The sequence below is a fragment of the Myxocyprinus asiaticus genome, chromosome 45, assembly GCF_019703515.2.
Source record: "Myxocyprinus asiaticus isolate MX2 ecotype Aquarium Trade chromosome 45, UBuf_Myxa_2, whole genome shotgun sequence".
Taxonomy (NCBI): Eukaryota; Metazoa; Chordata; class Actinopteri; order Cypriniformes; family Catostomidae; genus Myxocyprinus; species Myxocyprinus asiaticus.
The window spans coordinates 17253971-17281196 of NC_059388.1; the positions used below are offsets into that span (position 1 = coordinate 17253971).

At 36.0% G+C, this 27226-nt stretch overlaps 1 protein-coding gene across 3 annotated transcripts in view; it reads right to left on the minus strand.

The window, feature by feature from the left end:
• Positions 1-27226, minus strand: part of LOC127435091 (collagen alpha-1(VII) chain-like) — a 108188-nt gene that overhangs the window by 16343 nt on the left and 64619 nt on the right. The window contains exons 51-90 of one of the 3 annotated variants that reach the window (XM_051688267.1): positions 26532-26576; positions 25685-25756; positions 25491-25526; positions 25231-25260; positions 24860-24901; positions 24711-24773; positions 24574-24612; positions 23767-23826; positions 23622-23654; positions 23179-23244; positions 22938-22982; positions 22824-22859; positions 22703-22729; positions 22504-22572; positions 22326-22388; positions 22072-22089; positions 21935-21970; positions 18848-18886; positions 18720-18755; positions 15363-15497; positions 15112-15207; positions 14611-14793; positions 14231-14332; positions 13167-13211; positions 12487-12561; positions 11925-11984; positions 11580-11624; positions 11423-11476; positions 10555-10593; positions 10421-10477; positions 4729-4806; positions 4569-4622; positions 4366-4404; positions 3482-4006; positions 2457-2492; positions 1957-1983; positions 1801-1860; positions 1267-1392; positions 1024-1095; positions 901-936 (exon numbers count right to left, since the gene is read on the minus strand). In XM_051688267.1, coding sequence (XP_051544227.1) covers positions 901-936; positions 1024-1095; positions 1267-1392; positions 1801-1860; positions 1957-1983; positions 2457-2492; positions 3482-4006; positions 4366-4404; positions 4569-4622; positions 4729-4806; positions 10421-10477; positions 10555-10593; positions 11423-11476; positions 11580-11624; positions 11925-11984; positions 12487-12561; positions 13167-13211; positions 14231-14332; positions 14611-14793; positions 15112-15207; positions 15363-15497; positions 18720-18755; positions 18848-18886; positions 21935-21970; positions 22072-22089; positions 22326-22388; positions 22504-22572; positions 22703-22729; positions 22824-22859; positions 22938-22982; positions 23179-23244; positions 23622-23654; positions 23767-23826; positions 24574-24612; positions 24711-24773; positions 24860-24901; positions 25231-25260; positions 25491-25526; positions 25685-25756; positions 26532-26576 — 2799 coding nt within the window. The remainder of the gene's footprint in view (positions 1-900; positions 937-1023; positions 1096-1266; positions 1393-1800; positions 1861-1956; positions 1984-2456; positions 2493-3481; positions 4007-4365; positions 4405-4568; positions 4623-4728; positions 4807-10420; positions 10478-10554; positions 10594-11422; positions 11477-11579; positions 11625-11924; positions 11985-12486; positions 12562-13166; positions 13212-14230; positions 14333-14610; positions 14794-15111; positions 15208-15362; positions 15498-18719; positions 18756-18847; positions 18887-21934; positions 21971-22071; positions 22090-22325; positions 22389-22503; positions 22573-22702; positions 22730-22823; positions 22860-22937; positions 22983-23178; positions 23245-23621; positions 23655-23766; positions 23827-24573; positions 24613-24710; positions 24774-24859; positions 24902-25230; positions 25261-25490; positions 25527-25684; positions 25757-26531; positions 26577-27226) is intronic. The other 2 variants (XM_051688266.1, XM_051688264.1) reach the window with 2 other exon arrangements.

The window sequence follows — 27226 nt, forward strand, 5'->3', positions numbered from 1 at the left end:
AAAAAAGAACAAATAATTAAAAAAAATATAACAATCAAATGAAATGACTTAATTGACTTGGCAAAATAGAATAATATATCACCTGATAGTTATAGGGTGACATAAAAACAACAACAGTGACAACATAATTGAACATATGCATTTTCTAGGTATAAATAAAACAAGATTTCTGCTTTTAAAGATAAAAGCAGAAATTAACTAAATATTTCACTTAAAAAAAAGAACACATTGACATCTAGCAAAGTCCCTTTTTTAAGCCTGCGCTGGGGCTCACTGAATTAGTAAATCATTTATGTGAACTAGTTCATTAAAAATGAAGCGTCCAAATGAACCGACTTAGTATAAATTGGAGTTGCCAATGCTAAATAAAAGTGAGCCACATGTCAATTATTGTATAATTGTCCAAATATAATTGTATAGTTTATTTTAACAGGTTCTTTTACATGAACTGTTCGAAAGAACGATTAAATTAAATGATTAGAATTTCCAAGCGCTACATACTGAGGATGGTTTGGGTGAGCACGTTTGATTAGTACCTCTGCGCCATTGCTGCGTTTGTAGTGCGATGTGATAAATGTAGCATTTTGTAATGCTACACCGCTACTCATTGGAAAATGTAGCTCGTTACTGGAAAAGCTACATTATTACGAAAATAGCCATGCTACAGTCACGCTAATGAAAAAGGTAGTTAGTTAGTAGTGTCGTTACTTTTAGATAGTCACTCCCCAACCCTGATGCCACACATCTCCTTATGTGTTCCACAGATGAAAGAAAGCCATACGGGTTTGGAGCAACATGAGGGTGAGTAACTGATGACAGAATTTTAATTTTTGCATGACCCCTTTAATGTTTTATGTTATGCAAAACCTCATAGCATCTACATTTCAAATAATGGCTTACCTTGTCACCTTTAACCCCAGGTGGGCCAGGTGGACCCTATGAAAAAGTACAGCAAGCTCTTAGTTATCTTTATCTTTTACTTTTCATTTTCAATTTATATAGGAGTAAATGCAAGATCAGTACCTGCTGTCCTGGAGGACCGGGTGCACCTGGAGAGCCAGGCGAGCCATTCTTCCCTCGTCTTCCTCTATCACCCTGTAAAAACCAAAACAAAAGAACAATGAATTGATTAATTTAAAAATGACAGAATTTGTATCCCTGTTAAATTGCTAATTGTATTAAACAAGTCAACAAAGACATTACATAACCAGTCATTATCATTATTAGAGAACATTACCTAACACTCAAGCATTGGTTGGCCATTACCTTTCTACCTGCCTCTCCAGGGTCACCGGGCTGACCTCTTTGACCTGGTGTCCCAGGGATGCCAGGGTTGCCAAGGATACCCTGGATGCCCTGAGCTCCAGTGGGTCCTGGTTCCCCAGGCTCACCCTAAATACATAACAATCAAGAAACAGAAAAATATAGAAAAACACAATGCCAAACCTTCTATTCCCAATTGTTTTGAGATTTTATTGAGGAAAACCAGCTATATACTGTATATAATATGCAGCCATCCAGATTTTTAAGCAATTAACAGATTTTGCATCATTATCTAAATTCATATGTACAGTTTTGTAATATGAAGTGTAATTAATCCCAACTCTCGTAAACAATCAGTATTAGCCAAAGTCAGAAAGGGATTATGATTTATAATGTGTATTTTTGAGATTATATGGGTTTATTTTGATATTCTCTCTTTTCTTGACAGGATGTCAACCTTTTATTTGTTCAACTTGGACTGAAAGTTATACAGTATTGACAAGACACACAGCTTCAATCATACATCAGTCAATTAACCTTTTGTCCTGGTGGACCAGCCTGACCAATGGGCCCACGGTGCCCAGTTCCAGGCTCTCCCTAAAACAGATAATACATAAACAGATCAAAGAAGGCTAAAGCAATGTCTATATATAGGGTATAGAGTTATTTACACAAAGCTAAAAATGTGTGTACCTTTTGGCCTTTCTCACCAATCACCCCCTGTGCAAATTCACAAATGAACAATTACTCACAAACACAGTGTGTATAAGACAAATATCAAAGAGAATGAAACAACAAGCTGAAAAGCTTTCAGAGATGTCATGCTGCATCGGAAATACAAAACTAACAGAGAAATATTAATAAAGATATTAAATCCAAGTCAGCTATGGAGAAGTATATATAGAACTCTAGGGACATCAAAGCGAGTGGAAGGGATCTACTGAAATTACACCCAGTTAGATTGACAGTAATAATTTAACAACATCGCGAATGAGGAGGTGGGGATGTCATATGTGGGTGAGGTGAAGTCCAATCAGGAAGCGGGAATGATTATCTAACAGTCTTTGGTTTGGTAACACACAGAGCTCACTAATAAGAGCTGACATTGCTTTCATAGAGAAGAACTAGAACAATATTATTTATCAGGCTGGGACTATCATGCTTTTTAGTAAGAAAAGATAAATTTGGCTAACCTTGGGGCCTTGATTCCCATTGTCACCGGGAGGTCCCTTTCCATAGGGAAAGATACACAAACATATACCATAATTTCCTTTACATACTACATATAAAAACATGTAATGCAATGTAATTACTGTATATTTAAATAGGGTATACTGGGGTTAGTTGTCACACATCTTTCTCAGTAACTATAAGGGTTTGAGTTAAATTTACACAATGCTTGTTTTCTCTACCAGTGGTTTTGCATGTTGGTACCTAGTTCAAAACCATTCAAAATGTGAATATTTTTTGTAAATTCTAACCTGCAAACTAAAATTCCAATATCATCATGTTTTTACTAAAGCTGTTTGGTAAACACCACAAAAACATACATTCAGGCAAGGGTCAACTAATGAAGGTAGATTTTATTCTTCAAAAAGGCTGAAGATTTAGACAAGGACAAAGGTGTCACGGCAAAGGTATTTTTCATAAATTTCAGGTTGGGGCAAGTTGTCAAATTTAAGTTTTATTATTAATAATATAATTATATATATATATATATATATATATATATATATATATATATATATATATATATATATATATATAAAATTTATTTATTTATTTCACATTTAGCTGAAAAGCCTATAATTGGCTGTTTAATGGCCTGAAAGAAAATGTTCAAATCTTTTTTTGTAGCCAAGACTTTAAGGCATGTGCTACACAGAAATTGACTTTCAAAAATAAAACCACGTTGAGAGATATTAACTGAAATATAAAGTGTGACAACTAGCCCTGTGTATACAGTATACATTATATTTGTACTATATATAGTGTATATATATATTAGTGCTGTCAGTTGATTATTTTAATTAAATAAATTAATCTGAAGGGTTAACACGTTCATTTTGTCAATGATTTGGAATTGGGCATGGAATGCTTCATTGAATACTTAACTTTGGCATTGTGACCTAAAACTTGTGTGTGTGCGTATATATACATATATATTCTATATATACATTAGATTCAGTATAGCAGAGATATTGTAGCACATACTTACCTTCAAATAATCACAGTGGGAAATATGTGGCTCCATGTCTTCTTCTCTGTCTATCTCTCCCATTCTCTCTCTTTCCATTTTTTCTCGCTGTCTCTCCCATTCCATTCTTTGCCTCTGTAGCTGTCTCTCTCTCTCCTCTTTTTCCTCCTGCTTCATCTCTGTCTCCCTCTCTCGTTCTCTCTCCCTCTCCAATTCTTCCTCTCTTTCTCGTTCCAGCTCCATTCTTTCTTTCTCCATCTCCAGTCTCTCTCTCTCCCTCTCTATCTCAAAGTCTTCCCCTATTTCCTCGCTGCCTGTCTCCTCATCTCCATCACCTGAACTGTATTCTCTGGCCTCAGTCACTGTATCTTCCTCCATGTCCCAGTGTCCCTCAGTTCCCCTCTCCTCTTCAATCACTTGTTTCTTTTCCCTTTCATGCTTGTTCTGAAGATAGACATCTGCCTCTCTCTCCCCCTCTTCCCCTCTTTCTCTTTCCCCATAAATCTCTTCCATAGGCTCGGGGTCTTTGTTTTCTTGCTTCTTTTTCTACAAGTCACAGAAAAATAAAGTATGACGTTGTGCAAACTTTCTATCATGATACAAGTTTTCTTTTCTTTTATTTTCATAAAGGGACAGTTAACCCAAAAAAGAAAGAAGAAGAAAACATTTTTTTACTCACCCTCATGTATTTCCAAACCCGTATGACCCATATGACTTTATTCCACAGAACACGAGGACAAATTTTGAAGAATGTTGATTTCCCCCCCCCCCCCCAAACAATAAAAGTGAATGGTGACAGACTAAAATTGTGCCTAACAACTCTTTTTGTGTTTCAGGTTTGGAACAATATGAGGGTGAGTAAATAATGAATTTTCATATCGAATGTATATCGAACTCTCACTTACATTTCGCTTCTTTTTGCCTCGTGCACCTGATGTTGACCACTACAAACAAGATGAAATGGCATAATTTTAACTTTCTGAGAAAATTTTCCTTATTACATTATGCCATTATATTTGCAGCTCGCCAGTATGAGGTTATCCACACATTAATGCTATTTTTACCATATTTACTGCTAAATATGGAAATATAATTCGATTTTCATCACCTTAGGTCCTTGTTTGTAACGGTTTTGTCCTCCTGGTGTCCCAGGCATGTAGTCCTACAGAAGACAGTTTTGATTTCTGCTTCATTTATCATATTACAATCTAATTCTATTATGTGAAAATGAAATTCTTTCAAAACAGCTGATGAATGAGTTGTTTTACCATGCGATCAGGCCAATGGGCGCTCCTCTTCACTTTAGATCTTGCCTCTGCCAGGCCAGTAATGCGGGACAAGTTCCCCTGTTTATACCCAATCAGTATCAAAAACAAGGGTGGTATTCTCTTTGTTATAAATGATCAGCCACAACATTAAAACCATCTGCCTAATATTGTGTAGGTCCCCCTCGTGCCGCCAAAACAGTGCCAACCCGCATGCTATTCTTCTCACCACAATTGTACAGAGTGGTTATCTGAGTTACCTTAGACTTTGTCAGTCTGGCCATTCTCCATTGATCTCTTTCATCACCAAGGCGTTTCCGTCCACAGAACTGCTGCTTACCAGCTGTTTTTTGTTTTTGGCACCATTCGGAGTAAATTCTAGAGACATGAAAATCCTGAAAATCCCAGGAGATCAGCAGTTACAGAAATACTCAAACCAGCCCATCTGGCACCAACAATCATGCTACGGTCCAAATCACTGAGATCACATTTTTCCCCCATTCTGATGGTTGATGTGAACATTAACTGAAGCTCCTGACCCGTATCTGCATGATTTTATGTACTGTACTGCTGCCACACGATTGGCTGATTAGATAATCGCATGGATGATTGTTGGTGTCAGATAGGCTGGTTTGAGTATTTCTGTAACTGCTGAGCTCCTGGGATTTTCACACACAGCAGTATCTAGAATTTACTCAGAATGGTGCCAAAAACAAAAAAACATCCAGTAGGCAGTTCTACAGATGGAAATACCTTGTTGATGAGAGAGGTCAACAGAGAATGGCCAGACTGGTTCGAACTGACAAAGTCTACGGTAACTCAGATAACCGCTCTGTACAATTGTGGTGAGAAGAATAGCATCTAGAATGCTATTCTGAAATGTGAGTTGGCACTGTTTTGGCGGCACAAGGGAGACCTACACAATATTAGGCAGGTGGTTTTAATGTTGTGGCTGATCAGTGTATAGCCAATAACCTTTAGTTTATGTCACAGTCATGAACATGATTTGCTACTTGTTATTGCTAGCCAGAATTAGGTAGTATTTGTGGGAGGGACATTCTCGTTTTACAGAGCAGTTGATTGGACAAAATGAGTAAGTGCAGAATGAGTCATCAATATTTTTGGTCCGTATTCCCGGAAGAGAGAAACTGTAGATTTAAAATGTGTTTACAGTCAATTTTGTCACCATGTAGGAGTACACAAGCATATAGATGGCCTCATAGCTTGTTGACATGGACTAAAAAAATCTGATTTCACAGTATGTGGTCTTTAACCTTGTGCGACCCTGCGTCCACATGCACGGACGTTGTATTTTGGCTTCGCTATACGTGACGCATAATTTAATTTAATTTAAACCAACTGATCTCAGTTCAGGAGACTCTGTTCTGTCAGTAAGGGTTATACTTTTGCCGCACGAAGCCATGTGACCAAACAACATGGCGCTGACCACAGCAGAGTATGTATTTGGGAGAAAGGCCAACAAAACTGCATCTGGTAAGAAACCTAATTAAGTTTTTACCTTGAAACCTGTTTGAGTCAAAAGATTAGAGTCGATAGTTTCATACGATATACAATTTTTTAAATTTGAGTGACTTATCGTGAAACGGCATGCTTTTAAACATAATGACCATGTTCGTGGACTGTATGCACAGCTTCATTTAAAATATCTTATATTCACTGTGCATTATCACATTGAGAATCAATGGGTATATCCAAAAGTGGAAAAATATTGTTTTCAGAGGCTGTATACGGAGTTAGAATGAAAACAAAGTGTATTTTAAACTGTCCTGAGACCAGTGCAGACAGATAGCACAATGGAGGTTAAGTCATTCACTAAATAGAGACCAAGGGAGCATCCTTTAGCTCTCTATGCGGCTAAGTGCATTCAGTACAAATTTCCAATTTAAAGTTCAGTTTCAGGCTGCAGATGATGTTTGGACCACTCAACTTGTTTGGCAGACATGGGACAATGGTAATCAGTACATAAATTCAGAATTTATAATGTATAATTTTATTTTAACATGGTTGGCAGTGATTGGATGATGCTGGCCAATACATTGTATCAGAATTATTTATGCTAATTTCTGATGTAATGTCTGTAACATCTCAAAAACATGAATAACCAACACTCCTGGAAACATAATAAACAATTTGATGAAAAAAAAAAAAATCTGACTTTCTATAGCTTGGTATCATTTAAAATTTCACAACGTAGTCCCGCTGTCCACATATGTGGACATACATTTTTAGGAAAACTATTTGATCTTTTTTTTTTTTTTTGGTTATTTATTAGGTGCTACTAGTTAAAAAATCAATAAGAAAAATGGAAAATGCACACAGCGGTCACATTCGGGTCTCAGGAGGTTAAGAACCATTCAACTAATGTTTTCAGGACTTTTACCAGGAATGCTACTACTCTGTCAACCTCTAAATGGAAGTTTGCACTGCTCCAACCAGCGTCAACAAACACTAACTTCCAAGGGTTGTTGGGTTTGCATGAATTAGTGATTTTTTTTTTTTTTTTTTACATTATGTCAGTCTGCACTGTTTTTCAATTTTTCAAACCACTGTCTTGATGTTTTCAGCATCTTTTGCAGGAATGTCAAGTTTTGTATACGCCATGTAAAAAGACTTAAAAAAAACATAAAAACAATTGTTTTGTTATATTCATTGCTCTGCATCTACAGTTGAAGTTAGAAGTTTACATACACTTAGGTTGAAGTCATTAAAACTCATTATTTAATCCACAGATTTAATATTAGCAAACTACAGTTTTGGCAAGTCGTTTAGGACATCTACTTTGTGCATGACACAAGTTATTTTTCCAACAACTGTTTACACACAGATTGTTTTACTTTTAACAATTCCAGTGAGTCAGAAGTTTACATACACTAAGTTAACTGTGCCTTTAAGCAGCTTGGAAAATTCCAGAAAATTATGTCAAGCCTTTAGACAATTAGACAATTAGCTTCTTATAGGAGGTGTACCTGCGGATGTATTTTAAGGCCTACCTTCAAACTCAGTGCCTCTTTGCTTGACATCATGAGAAAATCAAAAGAAATCAGCCAAGACCTCAGAAAAAAATTGTGTACCTCCACAAGTCTGGTTCATTCTTGGGAGCAATTTCCAAATGCCTGAAGGTACCATATTCATCTGAACATACAATGGTACGCAAGTATAAACCTATGGGACCACGCGGCCATCATACCACTCAAAAAGGAGACGTATTCTGTCTCCTAGAGATGAATGTAGTTTGGTGCGAAAAGTGCAAATCAATCCCAGAACAACAGCAAAGGACCTTCTGAAGATGCTGGAGGAAACAGGTAGACAAGTATCTATATCCACAGTAAAACGAGTCCTATATTGACATAACCTGAAAGGCTGCTCAGCAAGGAAGAAGCCACTGCTCCAAAACCACCATAAAAAGAGAGACTACAGTTTGCAAGTGCACATGGGGACAAAGATCTTACCTTTTGGAGAAATGCCCTCTGGTCTGATGAAACAAAATGGCCATAATGACCACCATTATGTCTGGAGGAAAAAGGGTGAGGCTTGCAAGCCAAAGAACACCATCCCAACCGTGAAGCATGGGGGTGGCAGCATCATGTTGTGGGGGTGCTTTGCTGCAGGAGGGACTGGTGCACTTTACAAAATAGATGGAATCATGAGGAAGGAAAATGATGTGGATATATTGAAGCAACATCTAAAGACATCAGCCAGGAAGTTAAAGCTCGGTCGCAAATGGGTCTTCCAAATGGACAATGACCCCAAGCATACCTCCAAAGTTGTGGCAAAATGGCTTAAGGACAACAAAGTCAAGGTATTGGAGTGACCATCACAAAGCCCTGACCTCAATCTGATTGAAAATTTGTGCGCAGAACTGAAAAAGCATGTGCGAGCAAGGAGGCCTACAAACCTGACTCAGTTACACCAGTTCTGTCTGGAGGAATGGGCCAAAATTCCAGCAACTTATTGTGAGAAGCTTGTGGAAGGCTACTCAAAACATTTGACCCAAGTTAAACAATTTAAAGGCAGTGCCAATACTAACAAAGTGTATGTAAACTTATGACCTACTGGAATTGTGATATAGTCAATTAAAAGTGAAACAATCTGTCTGTAAACAATTGTTGGGAAAATTACTTGTGTCATGCACAAAGTAGATGTCCTAAACGACTTGCCAAAACTATAGTTTGCTAATATTAAATCTGTGGAGTGGTTAAAAAATGAGTTTTAATGACTTCAACCTAAGAGTATGTAAACTTCTGACTTCAACTTGTATTTTTTTCAGAGCTAGAACATTTTTGTTTTAAAGGCCACTTAGAATGTTTGAAAGTTTGTTGCCATTTGTTGCGGCAGTGTGAACTAGCCTTCAAAAGCAATTTCATGTATTTCATGATTGTATAATGAATAAGACACACATAAAACAAAAAACACTCAGAAACGGGTTAAGACTGGTTTAGGAAGGATGAACACATTTACTGACAAACATGCACAAGCTGATTAATTATGAAACAATATGCCATTGAATTTCACCAGTGAAAACAGGTAGTACATACTGTTGTTGCAAATGAAAAAGTAAATATGACAACAGACAAAATACAATCTTTTTCAAGTCTTATCAATAAATAAGGCACTGATTAACAAATCTATGTATTATGAGCTGTCAGGGCAAGTGTTTGTGATAGGACTTTTAGCATTGTTTTAAAACAGCACTGTTTAAAATGAGATTCAAATCAGTTTTATGGTGATTCGGAGGAACCAAGAAACCATTCATGAGTTTTTTCACTTTTATGTGTGTTACATATATGATTTAGTGTTTAGATTTTTGCATAAGTATAAAAGACAGCATATTACAAGGACTGTTCTTTATGTTTAAACTGGACTGGTCTCTCTTCATAGATTGTGGTGGCACTGCAGCGTACTGAACGCTAGTCGTGGTGGAGGCAGCATGGGCGAATGACATCATCATTGTGCGATGGGAAAGGAGGCTCTCCTAAAGTAATGCCGGCCAGTCAGATCCTCCCCCTCTTTTACCCTTCACAGTTTCTACACACTTGAGTCTCTCTCTTAGAGAGTTTAGGGGAGCTCCTGTGTTAAGAAAATAAATATATTATTTATATTAGCTGATCTATAAGTGTGACTATGAAGCGTGTTTAATGTTCCATTCTGTATTCCAAGTGCACAAACCACCTACTGAAAATCAAGTGCAGTGCATGCTGAGATGCCAGTATGTTACTTTTGTTTTGACATTTCACTTGTTACTGAGTGCTTTGACATTTAATTAGTTATGCATTTTTAAGTTCTTGATACTTCATACAATGAAGTTTATACACTGAAGTTGACTTTAAAATCTATATTAACTGTTGCAAGAGACAATCTATCATTTTCACTGGTGAAATTCAATGATGAACAAGTGAATGGCAAGTATTTTATTCCGTAATGAGTTTTCTTATTTTGTCATGCAAGAAAAAAAAAAAAAGGGGGGGGGGGATTACAAAATGCATGCTTATTCAATCACTCTAAAACCCATTTAACTAATTCATCTAATGCAATGAGCTAAAACAGCCAACAAACATGCGACATGCAAGACTTGGAGCATATCAGTGCATGAGTTTTGTCATATGACAAGGTCACACTTCAAGCAAACAGGCAAGACCAGAAGAAAGCTAGAAAGAAAAAGCTGACATATTCTTACCTCCTCTCCAGTTTGTGTGGTATTTAGTACTGACAATAGTGTGGTTTCAGTCTGCTTCTAAAAACATACAAGTTAGCAGTTAATGTGCATCATATGCATTAAACCTGCTGAAATGTATAATGTAAAACCAGTACCTGCTCTGTGACTCTCGATGAAAGCAGGGGACCCACTGTCTAGAACACATTTAACAGTAATTATTAGTTACTATAAGAATAACAGAAAATAGATCTTACTTCCTAACAATAAATAATGAGAGATCCAGGGGAATATTTCAGGGTTTATTATATGAAAGATTCAGGGATTATTATTTGGAATTATACCTACAGATAAATTGACATACATTATAAAATTATATTTACTATAGGAATTTCCTTTACTTTTCTAGGCCTGGAAATCACAACTGATCTCCCTGATATGGAAGAATTTTAATGACAAATGTCATTAAAAAAAGCATGTTGAATTGCACCAAATGAAAAATAAATGCATTGAATTAACAGTGCTTGCATTTTTTGGAGATGCAATTTCATGTGGTTATATTTATATGGATTTATACACTATATAATGCCAGGATGTACAAGGTTGAATTTCCAACTGAATTTTAACCATTTAAATTTTAGAGGTGAATTTGCAAAGCGAAATATAATGGACTGAATATTACCTGTTGAATAATAAAGATGAAATAAATAAATAAATACATACATATTTGGAACTGAATTTTGGAGGGTGAACATTTTTTATTGAATTTTTAATGATGAAATTTTGTTCAGAATGTTTTCAATTAAAATATTCACAGAATGCAGCAAAGAAATTGCATCCCAAAAAACGCAAGCACTGTTAATTCAATGTATTTATTTTTCAATTAGTGCAATTCAGTGTTTTTTTGTTTCAAATACATTTGTCATTAATAAACTTCCATACCCTGATCTCCAAGTTTTCCATGACCGTGGGAATTCTGAAGATTGGCCATTAAAAATAAAAAAATTACTGTAAATACATTCCTACCAGTATAATATTTTCTGGAGACTGTGATGGAGGAGGGGATGTTTTGGTGTCTCCCTGTGGGAATTTTGGAATAATTTTAGCTTAGAACACACTGTGTCCCAATCAATGTAACCGTTTATAAATCCGAAAAAATGGCTTAGAAGAAAAATACTCTTACCTCATTTTCTTGTGTGTATAAAGCTGTTGTTGCAGAGTATTTTAGCTAAGGACAAAAACAGCACCCCCCCCCCCAAAAAAAATAAAAAAAAATAAAAATTTAATTTGCATTGAAATGGAATAGAAAATAACATTGTAAACTTATTATTTTACAACACTGACACTACAGAAGCAGTGTTATAATTGCACTGTGACTGTGGTGACATCAATTTATCTTGATTGTGACTAAGTAGAAAATTCTGTTGTGTTGTAGACTTGAATGATTATGAGTGGCCAAACTCCTTGTGGCTCTCTGATACTTAAGAATGCTGTGTGAATAATTGAGAGCTGTTTTGCTAATGCTCACCTCCTCCCCTCCACCCTCCTCCTCTTGAGTGAGAAACGGCTCTTCTGTGGGCAGCTCATCCTGACATGACACAAAGAAGGCATATTAAATTAATTCTGAAAAGTTCAAGAGAAATGAGCGTGTATAACGTTTTTTGATTTATAGTTGTAAACTGAAGGCAAGTTATTAATAATTATAGAATAATTACTCAACATTAATTATACATTTTGTGACATTTTTTTAGGTTGGGATGTGGGCGTAATATTAACATCATGTCAAATGTGATGTGAATGGTGTAATTGGACTCTCCAGCGTGGGTGTGTGTGTGAGAGAGAAAGATTTGAGGCAAACAGGTGGATCTTAGTGTAGGTTGGAAATGTCCCATTCAGCTAATTATGTACGTGAGAGTACTTCAGATACATTACAAACAAAGTCTAGTGTGCTGTACTGATGCTGAGCAGACACGTGACGTGGCCAAGGTATAAACAAGAATTTGAAATGCTTGCAACAACTTTTGAGTTTTGAAGATTTGTCTGTATTAAGGACTCTTAATATAGATTTTAGATCATATCACAGACAGTACCACATATTCATAGCTGTATTCTTCATCATCATATGATGCTTCCTCCGCATCATCTTCCATGTTGTCTTGGTCTTCCTGTTTAATTTACAGTAATAAGAGAAAATGTATGCATGCATTTAAAAGATACAAAATTAGAGAATAAATACAAAATATTGCCAGCAAAAGTTTTTTTGTTTTGACACTAATGTTCAAAATGGATAATAAACATGTACTAAACTGATAATAAACTGTCAGGTAGAAAAGAATAGAAACAAACAACAATATCGGTAATCATGCTTTCTGATTAAGTAGTTAAGTGGTTTAAACACATTAATGACATTAGTAATGACTGTAATTAGTGAAATTAGTAACAGATTAGTTAAATTAATTATTTAAAAAAAGGATTATTAGAGGCATAAAATAACATGTGCATTAAATGTTGTATTTAAATGTATTAAAAATCATTTATGTACAGTGTGGTTATAATTAATTTTGGGTTTATGCTGTTTTAATGAAATATTTCAGCATAGTTAGACAGATTTATAAACTCTCTAGTATATTAGAATATTAGAGTAATTATAAAAGAGAAGCTTAATAAAAAAATGAGAAATAATGAGCATTATTTAGTCATTGTTAGACTCTTGGTTGTGAATGATGTATGAATATCAGGTTAGGTGTGATGTTTGAATTAAAACATTTACCAAACGCTTCTTTTGCCGTTTTTGACGTCCTTTATTTCCTTTTCCCTGGTTGAGAGTTTAGCAGTTGAGAATAAACATAATTTATAAAAAGGCTTTTAATAGCAATCATCAGAAATGTTTAAAGACATTTAGAAGTTCAATTTTTAATGATATTTAATTCAATATGATAAGATACGTATATATACTGTGTATATATATATATATATATATATATATATATATATATATATATATATATATATATATATATATATATATATATATATATATGCACACTACCGTTCAAAAGTTTAGGGTCACTTACTCATTCTTTATTTATTTTCTTCACATTTTAGAATAATAGTAAAGTCATCAAAACTATGGAATAACATAAATGGAATTATGGGAATTATGTTGTGACTAAACAAAATCCAAAATAAATCAAAACTGTGTTATATTTTAGGATCTTCAATGTAGTCACCCTTTGCCTAGAATTTGCAGACATGTACTCTTGACATTTTCTCAACCAACTTCTTGAGGTATCACCCTGGGATGATTTTTAAACAGTACTGAAGGAGTTCCCATCTATGTTGGGCACTTATTGGCTGCTTTTCTTTATTATTTGGTCCAAGTCATCAATTTCAAAACTTTTTTTTTTTTTTTATTATTAAATTTTAGTTTTATAATGAAATAAATTAATATGTTGGCACAATTATATTTTTGTCTACAAAACTAATTTCAAACATTTAAACATACGCCTTCAGATCAAAAGATTTTTAAGATCATGAGAAACATTTCAGTCAAGTGTTTTGAAACTTTTGACCGGTAGTGTATATACTGTATATCACAATGAATTGATTAATGTCTCAATTGTCATGTTAAATTTTAATTAGGCCTGGTTAGGTTTTTTTAAAAACAGCAACTAGCAGGTTAAAATAGCTGATTAAATTATGATTCTATCACCAGCCTTAAGACATGTATGTCTGCTTAAAAAACTGATCATTGATCATTTCAATTTTCATGAAATTATACTCAGTTTATTTACAGAAAACACAGACCATAAGAACTGATACATTAACAGATACCTTTCCCCTTTCCCTGCCTTTCTTCTTCTCTCCAGATGTTTTCTTCCCTGTGTCCTCATGACTGTGTAAAACCATACCTACCTCTGCCTTTTCAGAACCCAACTGTCAGAAAACATTATTTTAATAATGTAAGCTTGTTTTAAAAGTAGCAATTGAATGGCACTTTTGTATGAATCATACATGTCAAATACGATATTAACTAATAACATCAATTCGAAAGTTTTTTAAAATAGTAAATTAGATTGATGAGCAATGGTTTAAATGTAAAATTGTTTAGATGTGGTATTTTAATGGAGAGATTGAGAGAGATTTTGTCTATATAACCACAATAACAATTCTTCACTCAAATGAGCTTCAGCAATAAGTATCTGTAAGCGTACCCTCTCAGAGGAAGTGTTGGTTTGAGTAAATTTGGAAGGTGTTACGTCACTGAAGTTGGTCTTTACAGGTTTCTTTTCATCATCCTCTGCCAGCCTGCCCTTTGTTTTGCTCAGGTCATCCTTACTATGGATGGTAGAGATGCTCCAAAGAGTAGGACCTACCTCAGTTTCTACAATTGACTCCTTAAAAAAAACAAGATATGTTATTGAAATTAGCTGTGTAACCAACAGGACAACATTCAAAAACAACTATACTGCTTCCAATAAAGGTAGATTAACTTGAAATAAATGAGCAAACCAGGAGGAAAATGTCTTATTACTCCTCAATCTAAAAACAACATAATATTAGATCAAACCGGTCAAGTACCACCTGAGAAACCGAATAAAGTGTGTTGATATTAGGTTAGAATGGTTTGCATAGGATCAATATCATAAAAGACTAAAGCATACTACGAATAATGGTGCCGCAAATACTTAAACAGTGAGGTATGTTTTGCTTACAGGACTTGGTTCAGGCATCTGTCCCTCTTCAAGATCAGACTCTTCCTCAATCAAATCCATATCAGACTCATGAAGATGACTGTACTTTACTGAGCTCTGTGGATTAGGAAGGCAGGCTTAATAAACAGGGTGGGTATCTCACTGTGGTAAACCATAAATCTAACTGACTGGCAATCAGAATGTTTGTTGAGTCATTATGTAGCAATTAGCAGCAAATTAGAGATGTTTTGTAAGTTCAGGAGGTTGCTCACAGAGTATTCAGTGATGATGTTGGAGTCAGGCTCTTGTCTCTCTCCTTTGACTCTTCTGTTGGTGGTAATATCATGAAGAAGCTCCTCCATACCATCCTGAAGCAGCCTGTCTATCAAGGCCTTCAGCAGCGAGAGCTGGGAAGTGCATTTTTTAATTATTTTAAATATATCTTTGTGTTGTGTGAAAGCAATGTTATACAAAGTTACTAGAATGTGGATATATCTGAAAGTATATTCAGGTATATAACTGACAACAGACATTAAAGGTGATGTGTGTTTTTTCAATGTGAAAATACTTTGTCCTTTCCCAGCTAAAAGGGGTCATGACATGAGGAATCAAATTTTCCTTGATCTTTTAACATATAAGAGATCATTATACTATAAAAACATACTGTAAGTTTAAGAACTTAAAACTTTCTCCTCACTGCAAAAAGAGCATTTGTTGAAACCAAGCTGCCAAAATGACTAGTTTTCTGCTTTGTCCACATTGTGATGTCACACTGTGGTAGACATTTGCATCCGAACTCCTCCACAACAACACATCAACGCCTAATTTACCTTTAATCACTTCCATACTGTTTCACGTACAACCAGCAAATACAGAACGTTCCCCTAACGTTAGCATTTGGTTCCCGTTTGGTTATTTTTTTGGAGAACCAAACGTTCTTGGAAACGTTATGAGGGAAAGTTACAGGGAGGTTTTCGTGGGACAACCTTAAAATAACTTTAACAGAACATTATCTAATGGTTATTTTTAGGTTTTATTTTGTTATTAAAATTGTTTTATTATTTTTTAATATAATTTGATTATTTGATTATTAAGTTTCAGTGAGGTTGATACAACAATTACTGAAATTAGTGCAGTACAGCCTTTAAATAAATGTAGAAGATCACAGTGTATGGGATTTGAACACATTATAAAAAAGAGATGTGAAAAGAAAACATTATACGTGCTTAACGATACTTTTGCGCCTGATACATGGATGCGCATTTGATCCGCACGTGCTTTATTCCTCTAATATTGTCATTCCGGTGGACACTCGCTGACTGGCATTCCTTTATCGAATTCCTCAATAAATAATTGCTTCTAGATGTGAGATTAAATACATATATTACTGATTTGATAAAGATTTCACTCATATAATCGAAAAGAACAGGTTGTAGAAGTGTAACCGAGAAGTTTTTGATTATTTACTACAAATAAAGAGAAGCAGATGTATCCGCAAACTACACTTCAGTGGTAAGAAATTAATCCAGTGTTAGCCTTTTAAGGTTAATTAAATGTTTATTCCATTTTTAATGTCTGTTATTTGGAATAATTTACCTAAATATATGTATATTAATATCTGGTACTGAGTAGCTGATGTAACATAAAAATCAAGGCTCAGTTTTCAGTATGGTACAATGTTAGATAAAAAAATAAATGTTTTTAAAAAAATCGTACACATTAATGGAAGAATTACATTTTACATATTAGTTTAATCCACCTGTTCAGGGTGTTTTCCTGCCTTAATTCGGCCCGAGGTGACTGGGATAGGCTCCAACACCCCTACGACAATATAAGTGGGTAAAAAAATATGTATATTAATTTATATATATTAGTTATCTATCATTCCATATTATGTGTGATGATGTGTTTAAATTATTTTAATAATTAATTATTTAAACAATAGATCAGAACAAGACATGGATTAGATTTATTGATGTGCAGGGTTACAGAAAGGATATCAGTATATACTGTAAGAGGTTAGGATAAAGTTAGGGGAACTTTAGGGGAACGTTAGTAAGACGTTAGGGAAAGTTCTCCAAACCTGTAGGGAACGTTCTATTTCCATAAAGAAAACTTTCCAGGCGAACCAAGAGAGAACTTTAGAATGTCCGTTCTGGGAACCAAAAATCATTAGCTGGGCAACAACATAACTCACTGCGTAACCAAAATAGAAAGATGCATCATTGTAGAATTGAACTAGCTAGTCACGACTGTTTCCCGAAACCACAGTAACTATGTTGAACATCCATCATTCGAACCACCTTGGTTGAGCTGTCGTTAATGACGTTACTCAGGGGTTGGAATAATAACTTCTGCAAATATTAAATTCTAAAAGCTCATTTACACGTACACCAGAAAGATGCACGAAAGCTGATGAAGACACGAAAGCAGCATGCACTTTGTAATGCGACAGATGCATTATAATGCAATAGATAGGTTTCCCTCAATATTAGACTTTGGAGTTCCCCTGATGCACTTGAGCTCTTCAAAAACGTATTAACACCACTTATGCATTGACATAAACACATAAAAGTTATCTGACAGAAAACGTGTGTGATAAAGCGTTTTCTCCTAACAGCCTTAAATCACTTAAAAATGCTGCATTTGCATTATGTAAAGTTTCAGAATGCCGCTTTCTGCACAACCCCGGAATAAATAGTTTTCTTAAATGCATGTAAACGAGGTCAAAGTCTGGACAGAATGAAAGATATACAGTATATGGAATAAAAGATACAGTATAGAAGCTTCAGCGATGTCAAATGATGTCCACGCAGCAAACTAACAAGAAACTATGCTTCTAACCACTGGCGGAGAGCTGTAGTTCAAACAACACAACTTTGCGATGTTATTTGCGAATGTTTATTGGAACTACGGTTTCGGGAAACACCAAATCGTTGAACTACTGCATGTTGATAACGATGGAACTTGCTTTAGGGAAATGCACCCCAGTAGTGGTGAGCAGTGAGATGGCAATGAGAGAGCAGGTCAGTCAAGAGCAGAGAGCCAATCATAACAGTGGGCGTGTAAGTCTTAAAGGAGAAGCAGCACCAAAACCAAGCACTTCCGACAGAGGGTCAGAATGAGGGTGGAAAATGACTGTGTTCTACAAATATAAGACTTTTTATTATGCCAAAAACTTTACTAATGTAATACTAATATTACAAGTGAACCGTTAAGGAACATATTCAAATAATAAAAAAGGCATGTCATGACCCCTTTAAAATGCTGATACAACTGTAAGTAAGCCATTCAAATATAGATTTTCCCCAAAATTGTAAACATTGCTCTGTTTATTTGAGCATCACGACAACCCCAACATAGCAACATTGGCTAAACCAAAGAAGTGATTTTGGGGGTGGGACAGCCTGTTTGTTGACCAATGGAAGACAGGTTGAGTGTTCTGGAAATTTGTTTGAAAACATCATTCAAAAAGTCATTATTTAAGTCTGTTGCATGCTAGTGCCACAAAAATTACACACTTCACCCTTTATTTAAAACAAAACAATCAAAATTAAAAATGTTTAGTATCCCTTTATGTTGACGAGCAGTTTAAAAGAACAACAATGGGTTGGCCTGACAACACTTACTTTAATACCATATGATTCAAACATGGCTTCAATGTCCTGAAATGGAATGTAAAATTATGTTTACATCACTTAAGACCAGTTTTGTAATAAAGTTAATTATGTGTTAATCATTGAGTAACAATGAAGACCTTTATTTCAATAGTGCTCCCAGGTGGACCAGCGTCACCCTATTAAATAATACAAACTGTTATTCCTCCTCAAAACATAAAAATAACTTATTAAAGCTACACTATGTAACTTTTGTCCCTCTAGCGGTTGAAGCATAAAACTGCAGGTTACTTTTGGAGGAACATTGATTTGGAAATTACGTGAGTTGGGCTTCGCCTCCGCTCTTCTGCACAGATGAATTTGATGGTTTGAGGTGTAATGATGGTAACAGGTGATCATCTTATCATAGTGAATGTCACTAATGACAACAAAACTCGCCCACTCCCCTCAAAAAATAAATAAATAACGAAAGGAAGAGAAAGACGGATATCCGAAAATGAGCAGGTAAGTAGCATATCTTTCGCTGTTGTTTTGACTTATTGAAAACAGCTGTTTTAAAATAAATAGCGTTACAAAAGTTAGGCAACAATGACATTAGACACAACAATTGCTAGTCATATCATATAAAAACGGTATGGCAGAGGCCTCCTCTTTGGTGCCCTCTCAACATGTGGTGCCCTAGGCGACTGCCTAGTTCGGCTATGCCTAGAAACGGCCCTGTCAGCGGACATGTAAAGGGAACCGTGAAGCAGGGCCGTAGCAAGGTAATCTGGGCCCCCTGACTGTGTATTGCTCTAAGCCCCTTTCCTATAAAAAATACTGTTTAAAATTTGTTGTGGGGCCCCCTGGACCTTTTGGCCCCTAAAATCATTACCACCTTTAACCCCACTAGCTACGGCCCTGCCGTGAAGTTTCCCTGGTAGGAATGCTTGGTAAAAACTGCTTGAGGGGTGACATGTTGTTCTGGGTACACGCGCAAATATGCTGTTGTCAGCGCTCTCAGAGCGGTTCACGTTAGAAGCCGTGGAGGTCGGGATGGGTCAGTTTTTCAAGTAGGGTTCTGGTTTGTAATTTATGAAAAAATATACAGGCCATCCGAACTTGTTTCACTCACATACTCTCACTCACAGATACACGCGAACATTTGAGTTAGGGGCCGTTCACACCGAACGTGTTTTTGCGTGTGTCTGCTCTGTTTTTTTCATTGTTTTCCTACGTAAATAGGCTGGATGAACTTCCTTGACTGCTGCACAGTTTCTTCTCGCTGTTTCTTCAGTGTCTCACACAGGATCGGCACATTTTTAGACACTGTGTCAAGTTAATAAGAGCTTCAGTTTTCAAAAAATGCATGCCAAGACACCTGCGTTCTGTTTCAGTAGATTGTTTTTAGCGCAGGAGTCACAAAGAATTAACGTTCTGAACAAGTTCAGGTTGCAAAAAGTGACTTTTACAATGTTTAACATTATTTCAGATTGTTCTGCAACAAGCAAAGTTTTAGACCTTGATAAACGGCAATGTTTTTTTTCTCCTTCTGCTCTAGTGTGCTGAGGGGCCGCCGTGCCCTGTATGTTGACTGTTATAATACTATTATTAATGTTGCCTACGATGCTTACAAAAAATACAGCCTCAGCGTTGAAGTGAAGCTCCAAGTGAAAGTAAAGAGACAGACACAGGAGTATTGTGTATTCCGTGGACATGATGTCTGATTAAGAAGATGGTGTTGTCTATGGGAGGCCGGTGTGGGTTGTAAAACCAACAGCTTTGAGAAGCTCTGTTCCAGGAGCTTCAGAAGAGACTTGATGCAGACCCACACTATACTGGGACTGATCACTTTCATGTGATGACAAGTGACAGAGTCAGATGCCAGTTCATTTACTGAACTCTAATTGAAGTTTCACAATGTGTTTCAGATGTTTGTATATTTTATTAGTGTTCTATTTTGTATATTTCATGTTTTCCTTTTAATTAAAGATCTTTTAACCCAATTATTGTTTCAGCATTTATATTGTGTCAACATATAATAAATAAATAAAATGAAAGCCAATGCATGCAGTGGCCCAATAGCTGTCAAGATTTAGGGATGTGCTAAATAAATTGTAAACAATAAAATTAAAGCCAGTGTATGCAGTGGCCCAATGGTTGTCAAGATTTAAGGGTAGGTTAAATTTAAGGGCAGCCAATCCAGTTTGAGATAAATGACCAATAGGGGTGACCATTTTATCTAGAAGGCGAGAAATGCAAATGATACTCAGGTGTGGAAGTCTCCTGACAGACAACTTAAGGGGATTACTTACCATGGCAACAAATGGCCATAATCAGATGTATACGGGCCTGTGGAATTTTAGACTTCGGGCCAGTATTTTTCTGAATATGTCCGAAATTCAGGGGTTTATACAGGAGTCTACTGGTCCGGATACAGCTCTTGTCATGCAGTCCAAGGTAGTAACTGGTTTAGAGATCAGCATTGTTACCAGCATAAAAGTAAAAAAAAAAAGTCATTATCCTGCCTTCCTTGAAAATGAAACTGAAAGCACTGCAGTATCAAAATCCATGATAAAATGCCCCATTAGAGTGGCTAACGCTATCTAACGAGCTTCCGCGCTAAGAGAGCTACTGTACCTGCCTAACTATCGGTCCAATAAAATATCTTACCTGTCTAGCAAGAATAACTGGGTCATCTCTGGGTCGGTTTTAAATCCTTTAAGTTCTCAGAGATGTCGCCACCTCTGAAAAGCCAATCTGATATTGTTTCATGTTTTATTATGGGCTCTATCGCTTTCCCTTTTTGCTTGCAGACTCTTGAAGGTTTCTTTATTTTGAAAACAGGTGATTTCCCCAGAGGGTTGTCTTTTTGAATGATCCACGGTTAATGTTGCTCATTTGTTGTGGCTACAAGCTTCAAACTACTACCACACCTTTCACCGCAGATATATAAGCGCTATAATAGCTGGATCTTATTTCATTACAGATATGACATAAACACGCACAGACGAATGACGGAAGTATGCAATTTCCAGCCAAATCCATCCCAACAGCTCTAAAATATAAATAATTATTACAGGCTTACCATAGTGAATCGGGGTAAGGCAAAAACATGGTTTGGAAGATTGTTGGTGCCCTTGCTCATTAATAATATTTTGTTCATTTCTAACAAAAAAAATCTTACATAGTGTAGCTTTAAAATAACTTGTGTACTCAAGAGTTAGAAAGCTTGAAAGCTATGATACCTTCTCTCCTTGCAAACCCATCTCTCCTTTCTCTCCCTGCCAACCAACGAAAAAAAAAAAAAAACCTCAGCCAACATCTAAAAACCTATTTTTATTATTTAATTTATTTAATAGAATTATGGCAATGAATATCTTACCTTTATCCCAGGAGGACCCTATACACACATGAACACAGACAGGCACATACACGCACACATAAGAGTTGAAAGTCAATGCATTAAAAATGCATGATGATTTAACTCATTTAACTATCTAAAAGCTCCAACATGAATCCTTCACAGTCTTTGCATCCAAATGTCTAAATTATAGTCTGCAGTTACATTTTTACGTCAATAATATGTTGATTGTCTATAAAAGCTTCTAATTGCAGTCCTCTGTGTGATGCACTCACTGTCACTCCAGGGGGTCCCATTGGTATGGGAAATGCCTTTTTTATGTCCTCAACTGACATACCCTGAGAACAAACACAAATGCAATTTACCAAGAGTCAAAAGGCTGACTAAACACGTATGCAAAGAAGAGAGTATTTTTTTTTTTTTTTTGTCTAAGCTCAAACAAAAAACTTTTACCTCTTGAAGAACAACGGGTGGACCTGGCAAGCCTGGAGATCCTGGCTCTCCTTTTTTACCTTCATTTCCCTAAAGCAGTTATAATTACAGAAACACACCACAAAACATATATTGGATATATATAAACAAAGCATTTAACTATTTAACACTAACCACAATAACATTAGATCAATATGTGTATGATTTTAGAATGTCTTACATTAACACCAGGTTCACCTTTTTCACCCTAAGCATTAAAAGAAAAAGAGATGTCAGCTAAACACTATTTCATTTTAAATAGAATTGAATAGTAGTTTATATCATAGTCATGGTGTCCCTACCTTTGCCCCTTCATCACCCTTGGGTCCGTGTTCTCCCTGCAGCAATCACAAACAGAAGGGTCCGTTTTTTGGAATTTGAGAATGTTTAGAGGTACATAAGAATATAACACTTACATCTTTTCCAGCCATCCCACGCTTCCCATCAACACCAGGCTTCCCCTACAAGGAAGAGAAAGGTAAGGGGTAAGGTGAAGGGGAAGTGAAAAAGGAAAGAAGAAGAGAAGAGGAGAAACGAAAGTAGAGAAGAGAAAAATCGCTTTATCAAAAAACTTTTTTTTTTTTTTATTGTTTCTAGATTTTACCTGCTGTAAATTTTGCTCTACACATATTAACAGTAAAGAAGGACTTCACTCACAGGTGTTCCAGGTAAACCAGGCATACCAGTAATCCCAGCCCGTCCAGAATCTCCCTTTTCTCCTTTCTTTTGAATTAAACACAATTACAGCACTCAAAGACTCAAAAGTACTCTAGATGCTCAAATTATGATAACAGGCTGCCTGACATGAACATAAAATAGCCTTATAGGATTTTAGGATAAATCATAGATTACATTATTTTACATATTTTAAATTTAGTCTGTATTTCAACTGACATGAACCAAAATGACAACAAATGTTCCTACAGGCTCATCAGTAAACATTGTGTTTTGATGTATTTCAATACAGCACCCCAGTTGCACAACCTGTAATTCAGTTAATGTCATTGCATTTTAAAATATGAATCACACGCTACAGAGTCAAGTTAATTTTAGGCACAAAAAAGCAATAAATAAATAAATAAATAAATAATATTACTCACTGGTCCTGGGTCACCCTTTTGTCCTGGTTCACCCTGCATACAAACGCACAGTTAATTATAACCATGTGAAGAGGATAATTAGTTCTCAACGTATTTAATTGGACAGAGGATTAAAACTGGCATTTAAAACAGGAAATAGCCCAACCTTAGATCCAGGCCTTCCAGGTAGACCATCCAGACCATCTCTTCCAGTACCAGATCCAAACTGTGAAAAGAAATGTATTGAGCTTGATTACACATGTATTGCAAGTCCTTCATTGCCCAGTATTCAAACATTGACAGTGCCAGTCAAAAGTCTAGACACAATTAGTTGAATTTATGTTTTGCATGATTTGCATGATGGCCTTTTGATCTAATGGCTAATGTTTAAATGCAATAAAATGGTTTTAAGACTAAATACATTTAATAATAGATCATACATATGCATATTTAAAAAAAAAAAAAACTAAATGTTAATAAAAAAATTAAAAAAATGAAATGGATGAGATCTATTGGAGAGAGTGAAGTTAACGCAGCTAACAAGTGTCTAGCATAAAAGGGAACTCATTCATTATGTTTTTAAAAGCATCCCAGGTGGATACCTCATGAAGTTGGATTAGAGACTGTCCAGAGTGTGCAGAGCGGTGTCTACTTTAACGAAGCTAAAATATATCATAGTTTTGATTTGTTCAACATTTTTGGTCACAACATAATTCCCATACTTCTATATGCGTTATTACATAGTTTTGATGACATTACTAATCATATAAAATGTAGTAATAAATAGTAATAATGCAGTTTGAGTAGGTATGCCAAACCTTTGACTGGTACTGTACAGGTTACTTATGATATATCTTATAAAACTGAAGTAGCTAACTTAAACCAATAAGTAACATCAAATCCATACTCTCATACAGCATATTTGCTTAGTGAAAAACCAATAAAATAATCTAATAATTAAAAGTGGACTCACCATTAAATTTCCTGGAGGTGCTGGTTTACCTTCAGGACCCTAAAGAAAAATAAATGCCAAAGGATATAATAACTCATTTGGTTTTAATAAGTTGATGATATGATGATATGAACAAATGATATGGCAGCATCACTCACAGGTGGCCCAGGAAGTCCTGTCTCCCCACGGAGTCCTGGGAGCCCCGGCTCACCTGGCTCACCCTTTAAACACACCAAATATACCAATATACAGTAAAGATTCCCAGACTGAGAGACTAAAACCCAGACTATCTAATGTCTTATTGTACCTTAATAGCCCTGGTGAGAATGTTGTTGTCTGACATGGTAAACTAAGAAGGAAGAATTAAATGAATTTGAAGACATTGATAGTATGTACAGTATACAGTATACCAGCAAAAACAGAAATACTCAAACTACTGCCAAAGAAATGCAAATGCAAATGCACATGCAAATGCAAATGCAAATGCAAAAAAAAAAAAAGAATGTTTCTATTGAATATTAAACAGAATAAAAGAACAATACAGGCTTGACAGCTTAAATGACGTGTTACAATCATGAATTTTAATCGGCCGACTGAAAATGGCATGACTAACTTAAAATTCATTTATGTTAAACAGCTTGATTACAATACTCAGTAAGGACAGCAAAAATCACTCACTTGAGATTCTCCCGGTGGCCCCGGCTTTCCCTGAAGAATGATAGATTTGAAAGATGAAAAGCTTATAATAATACATTAATACGGTGACTACTTTTAATTTAACATCCAAGAGCACTCACAGATTCAGCATAATGAGACAAACAAATACTGTTATGCAGGCACAGAGCAATATTGAATTCACCTCAAAATATAGTAAAAAAGTAATATCAACAATGTGTTTAGAAATTTTGAAAAGCCATAAACATGACAGCAGCGCATACCGGCTCGCCCTTCTCTCCTTTGTGCCCCTCTGGACCCTAATAAAAAAATAAACAAAGACATTCAATATAAAACAGCACTGACTGTTCTGAGATGTTGCTGCAGAATGTGGTTTATAAATCAGTGCCTCTCTGTAAGCAGTTTAGAGGAATCTCTCTGTTAATCTAACAGGTGTAAAATAAAGAAAGCTGCTCACCGGTAACCCTAATTTCCCGGGCTCGCCTTTTCCCCCAAGGTCACCTGGTCGTCCCGGGAGACCAAGAGGGCCCTGATGGTGCAGGAGAGGAGAATTATGAGTGTTGCAGGCTTTATGCTTTGAGCTATTAAAGCAACTATGAGACCATTTTAAAGGGAGACAAAAGAAGAAAGTTCAAGAGACAGATGAAAGATGTGATTGAGATCTAAGTTAATGTCTTAAGGCCCAAACATACTCTACGCAAGTACGTGAACGCAGACGCACCTTGCTACGCAAGCTCGATTTCACGTGTCGTTGTGTTGAGAAATGTGTCAGCGCTCAATTCATAACCCAACGCAAGTACGCGCTGCATTCTCAGCACTGCCGCAAGGGGCGCTAGAGCAGATTTTCTTCTTTCAATCAACAACTGTCATGGCGGACTCGGGCAGCAATTTGAGTTGAAACTTTTCGAAAAATATATATGACTTTTTGTCACCAGTCCATTCAACCGATCTTGTTTTTTCTCTGTGTCTCTCCCCACTCCTCAACTATCGACTCATTTACCACATCCGGGCAACATCAGAAACGTAGGCCGCTGACTTGCTGCCTAATCAGTTAATGGCTTAACTGACAGCTGTTTTGAATGAATGGAACTCTTAAGGAACTGGTCTCCAAACAGTTTGAAAAGCACCTTATTTTCATCCCGCCTCCGAAGGCAGCATTTTCCTGGTTTCGGACATGGATCTATAAAATACCGGTTTCAGAGCAAAGCAAGAGCGCACGTAATGTATGTACAACGGGACCACACATTGGCCAAGTACTCACGTCTGCATTTGCGTACTTGTGTGAAGTATGTTTCGGGCATTACCTTGACACCTCTCTCTCCAGGATCTCCTGGCGAACCAGATTCTCCCTATAAAAAAATAAAATAAAAAATAAAAATCCAGGGACCCCAAATGTAAAAAGCTAGATTTTTGTTTTTGTTTATAACTTTAAAACATTATTACATTATATAATGCTTAACAGATTATTAATGTGCCACATTTAGAAATTTTTTATTTCTTAAACACATTTATTCACCAAAGTGACATTCAACTGATCACAATGTATAGTCAGGACATTAATAACATGGAAAAGTACAATTTGAAAAAAAAATGTCCAGAACTTCTTAAACTACTTCAAAGAGTTCTCATCAAAAAATCCTCCACGTGTAGCAATTACAGCTTTGCAGATCCTTGGCATTCTAGCTGTCAGTTTATCCAGATACTCAGGTGACATTTCACCCCACACTTCCTGTAGCACTTGCCATAGATGTGGCTGTCTTGTCGGGCACTTCTCACGCACCTTACAGTCTAGCTGATCCCACAAAAGCTCAATGGGTTTAAGATCCATAACACTCTTTTCCAATTATCTGTTGTCCAATGTCTGTGTTTCTTTGCCCACTCTAACCTTTTCTTTTTGTTTTTCTGTTTCAAAAGTGTCTTTTTCTTTGCAGTTCTACCCATAAGGCCTGCACCCCTGAGTCTTCTCTTTACTGTTGTACATGAAACTGGTGTTGAGCGG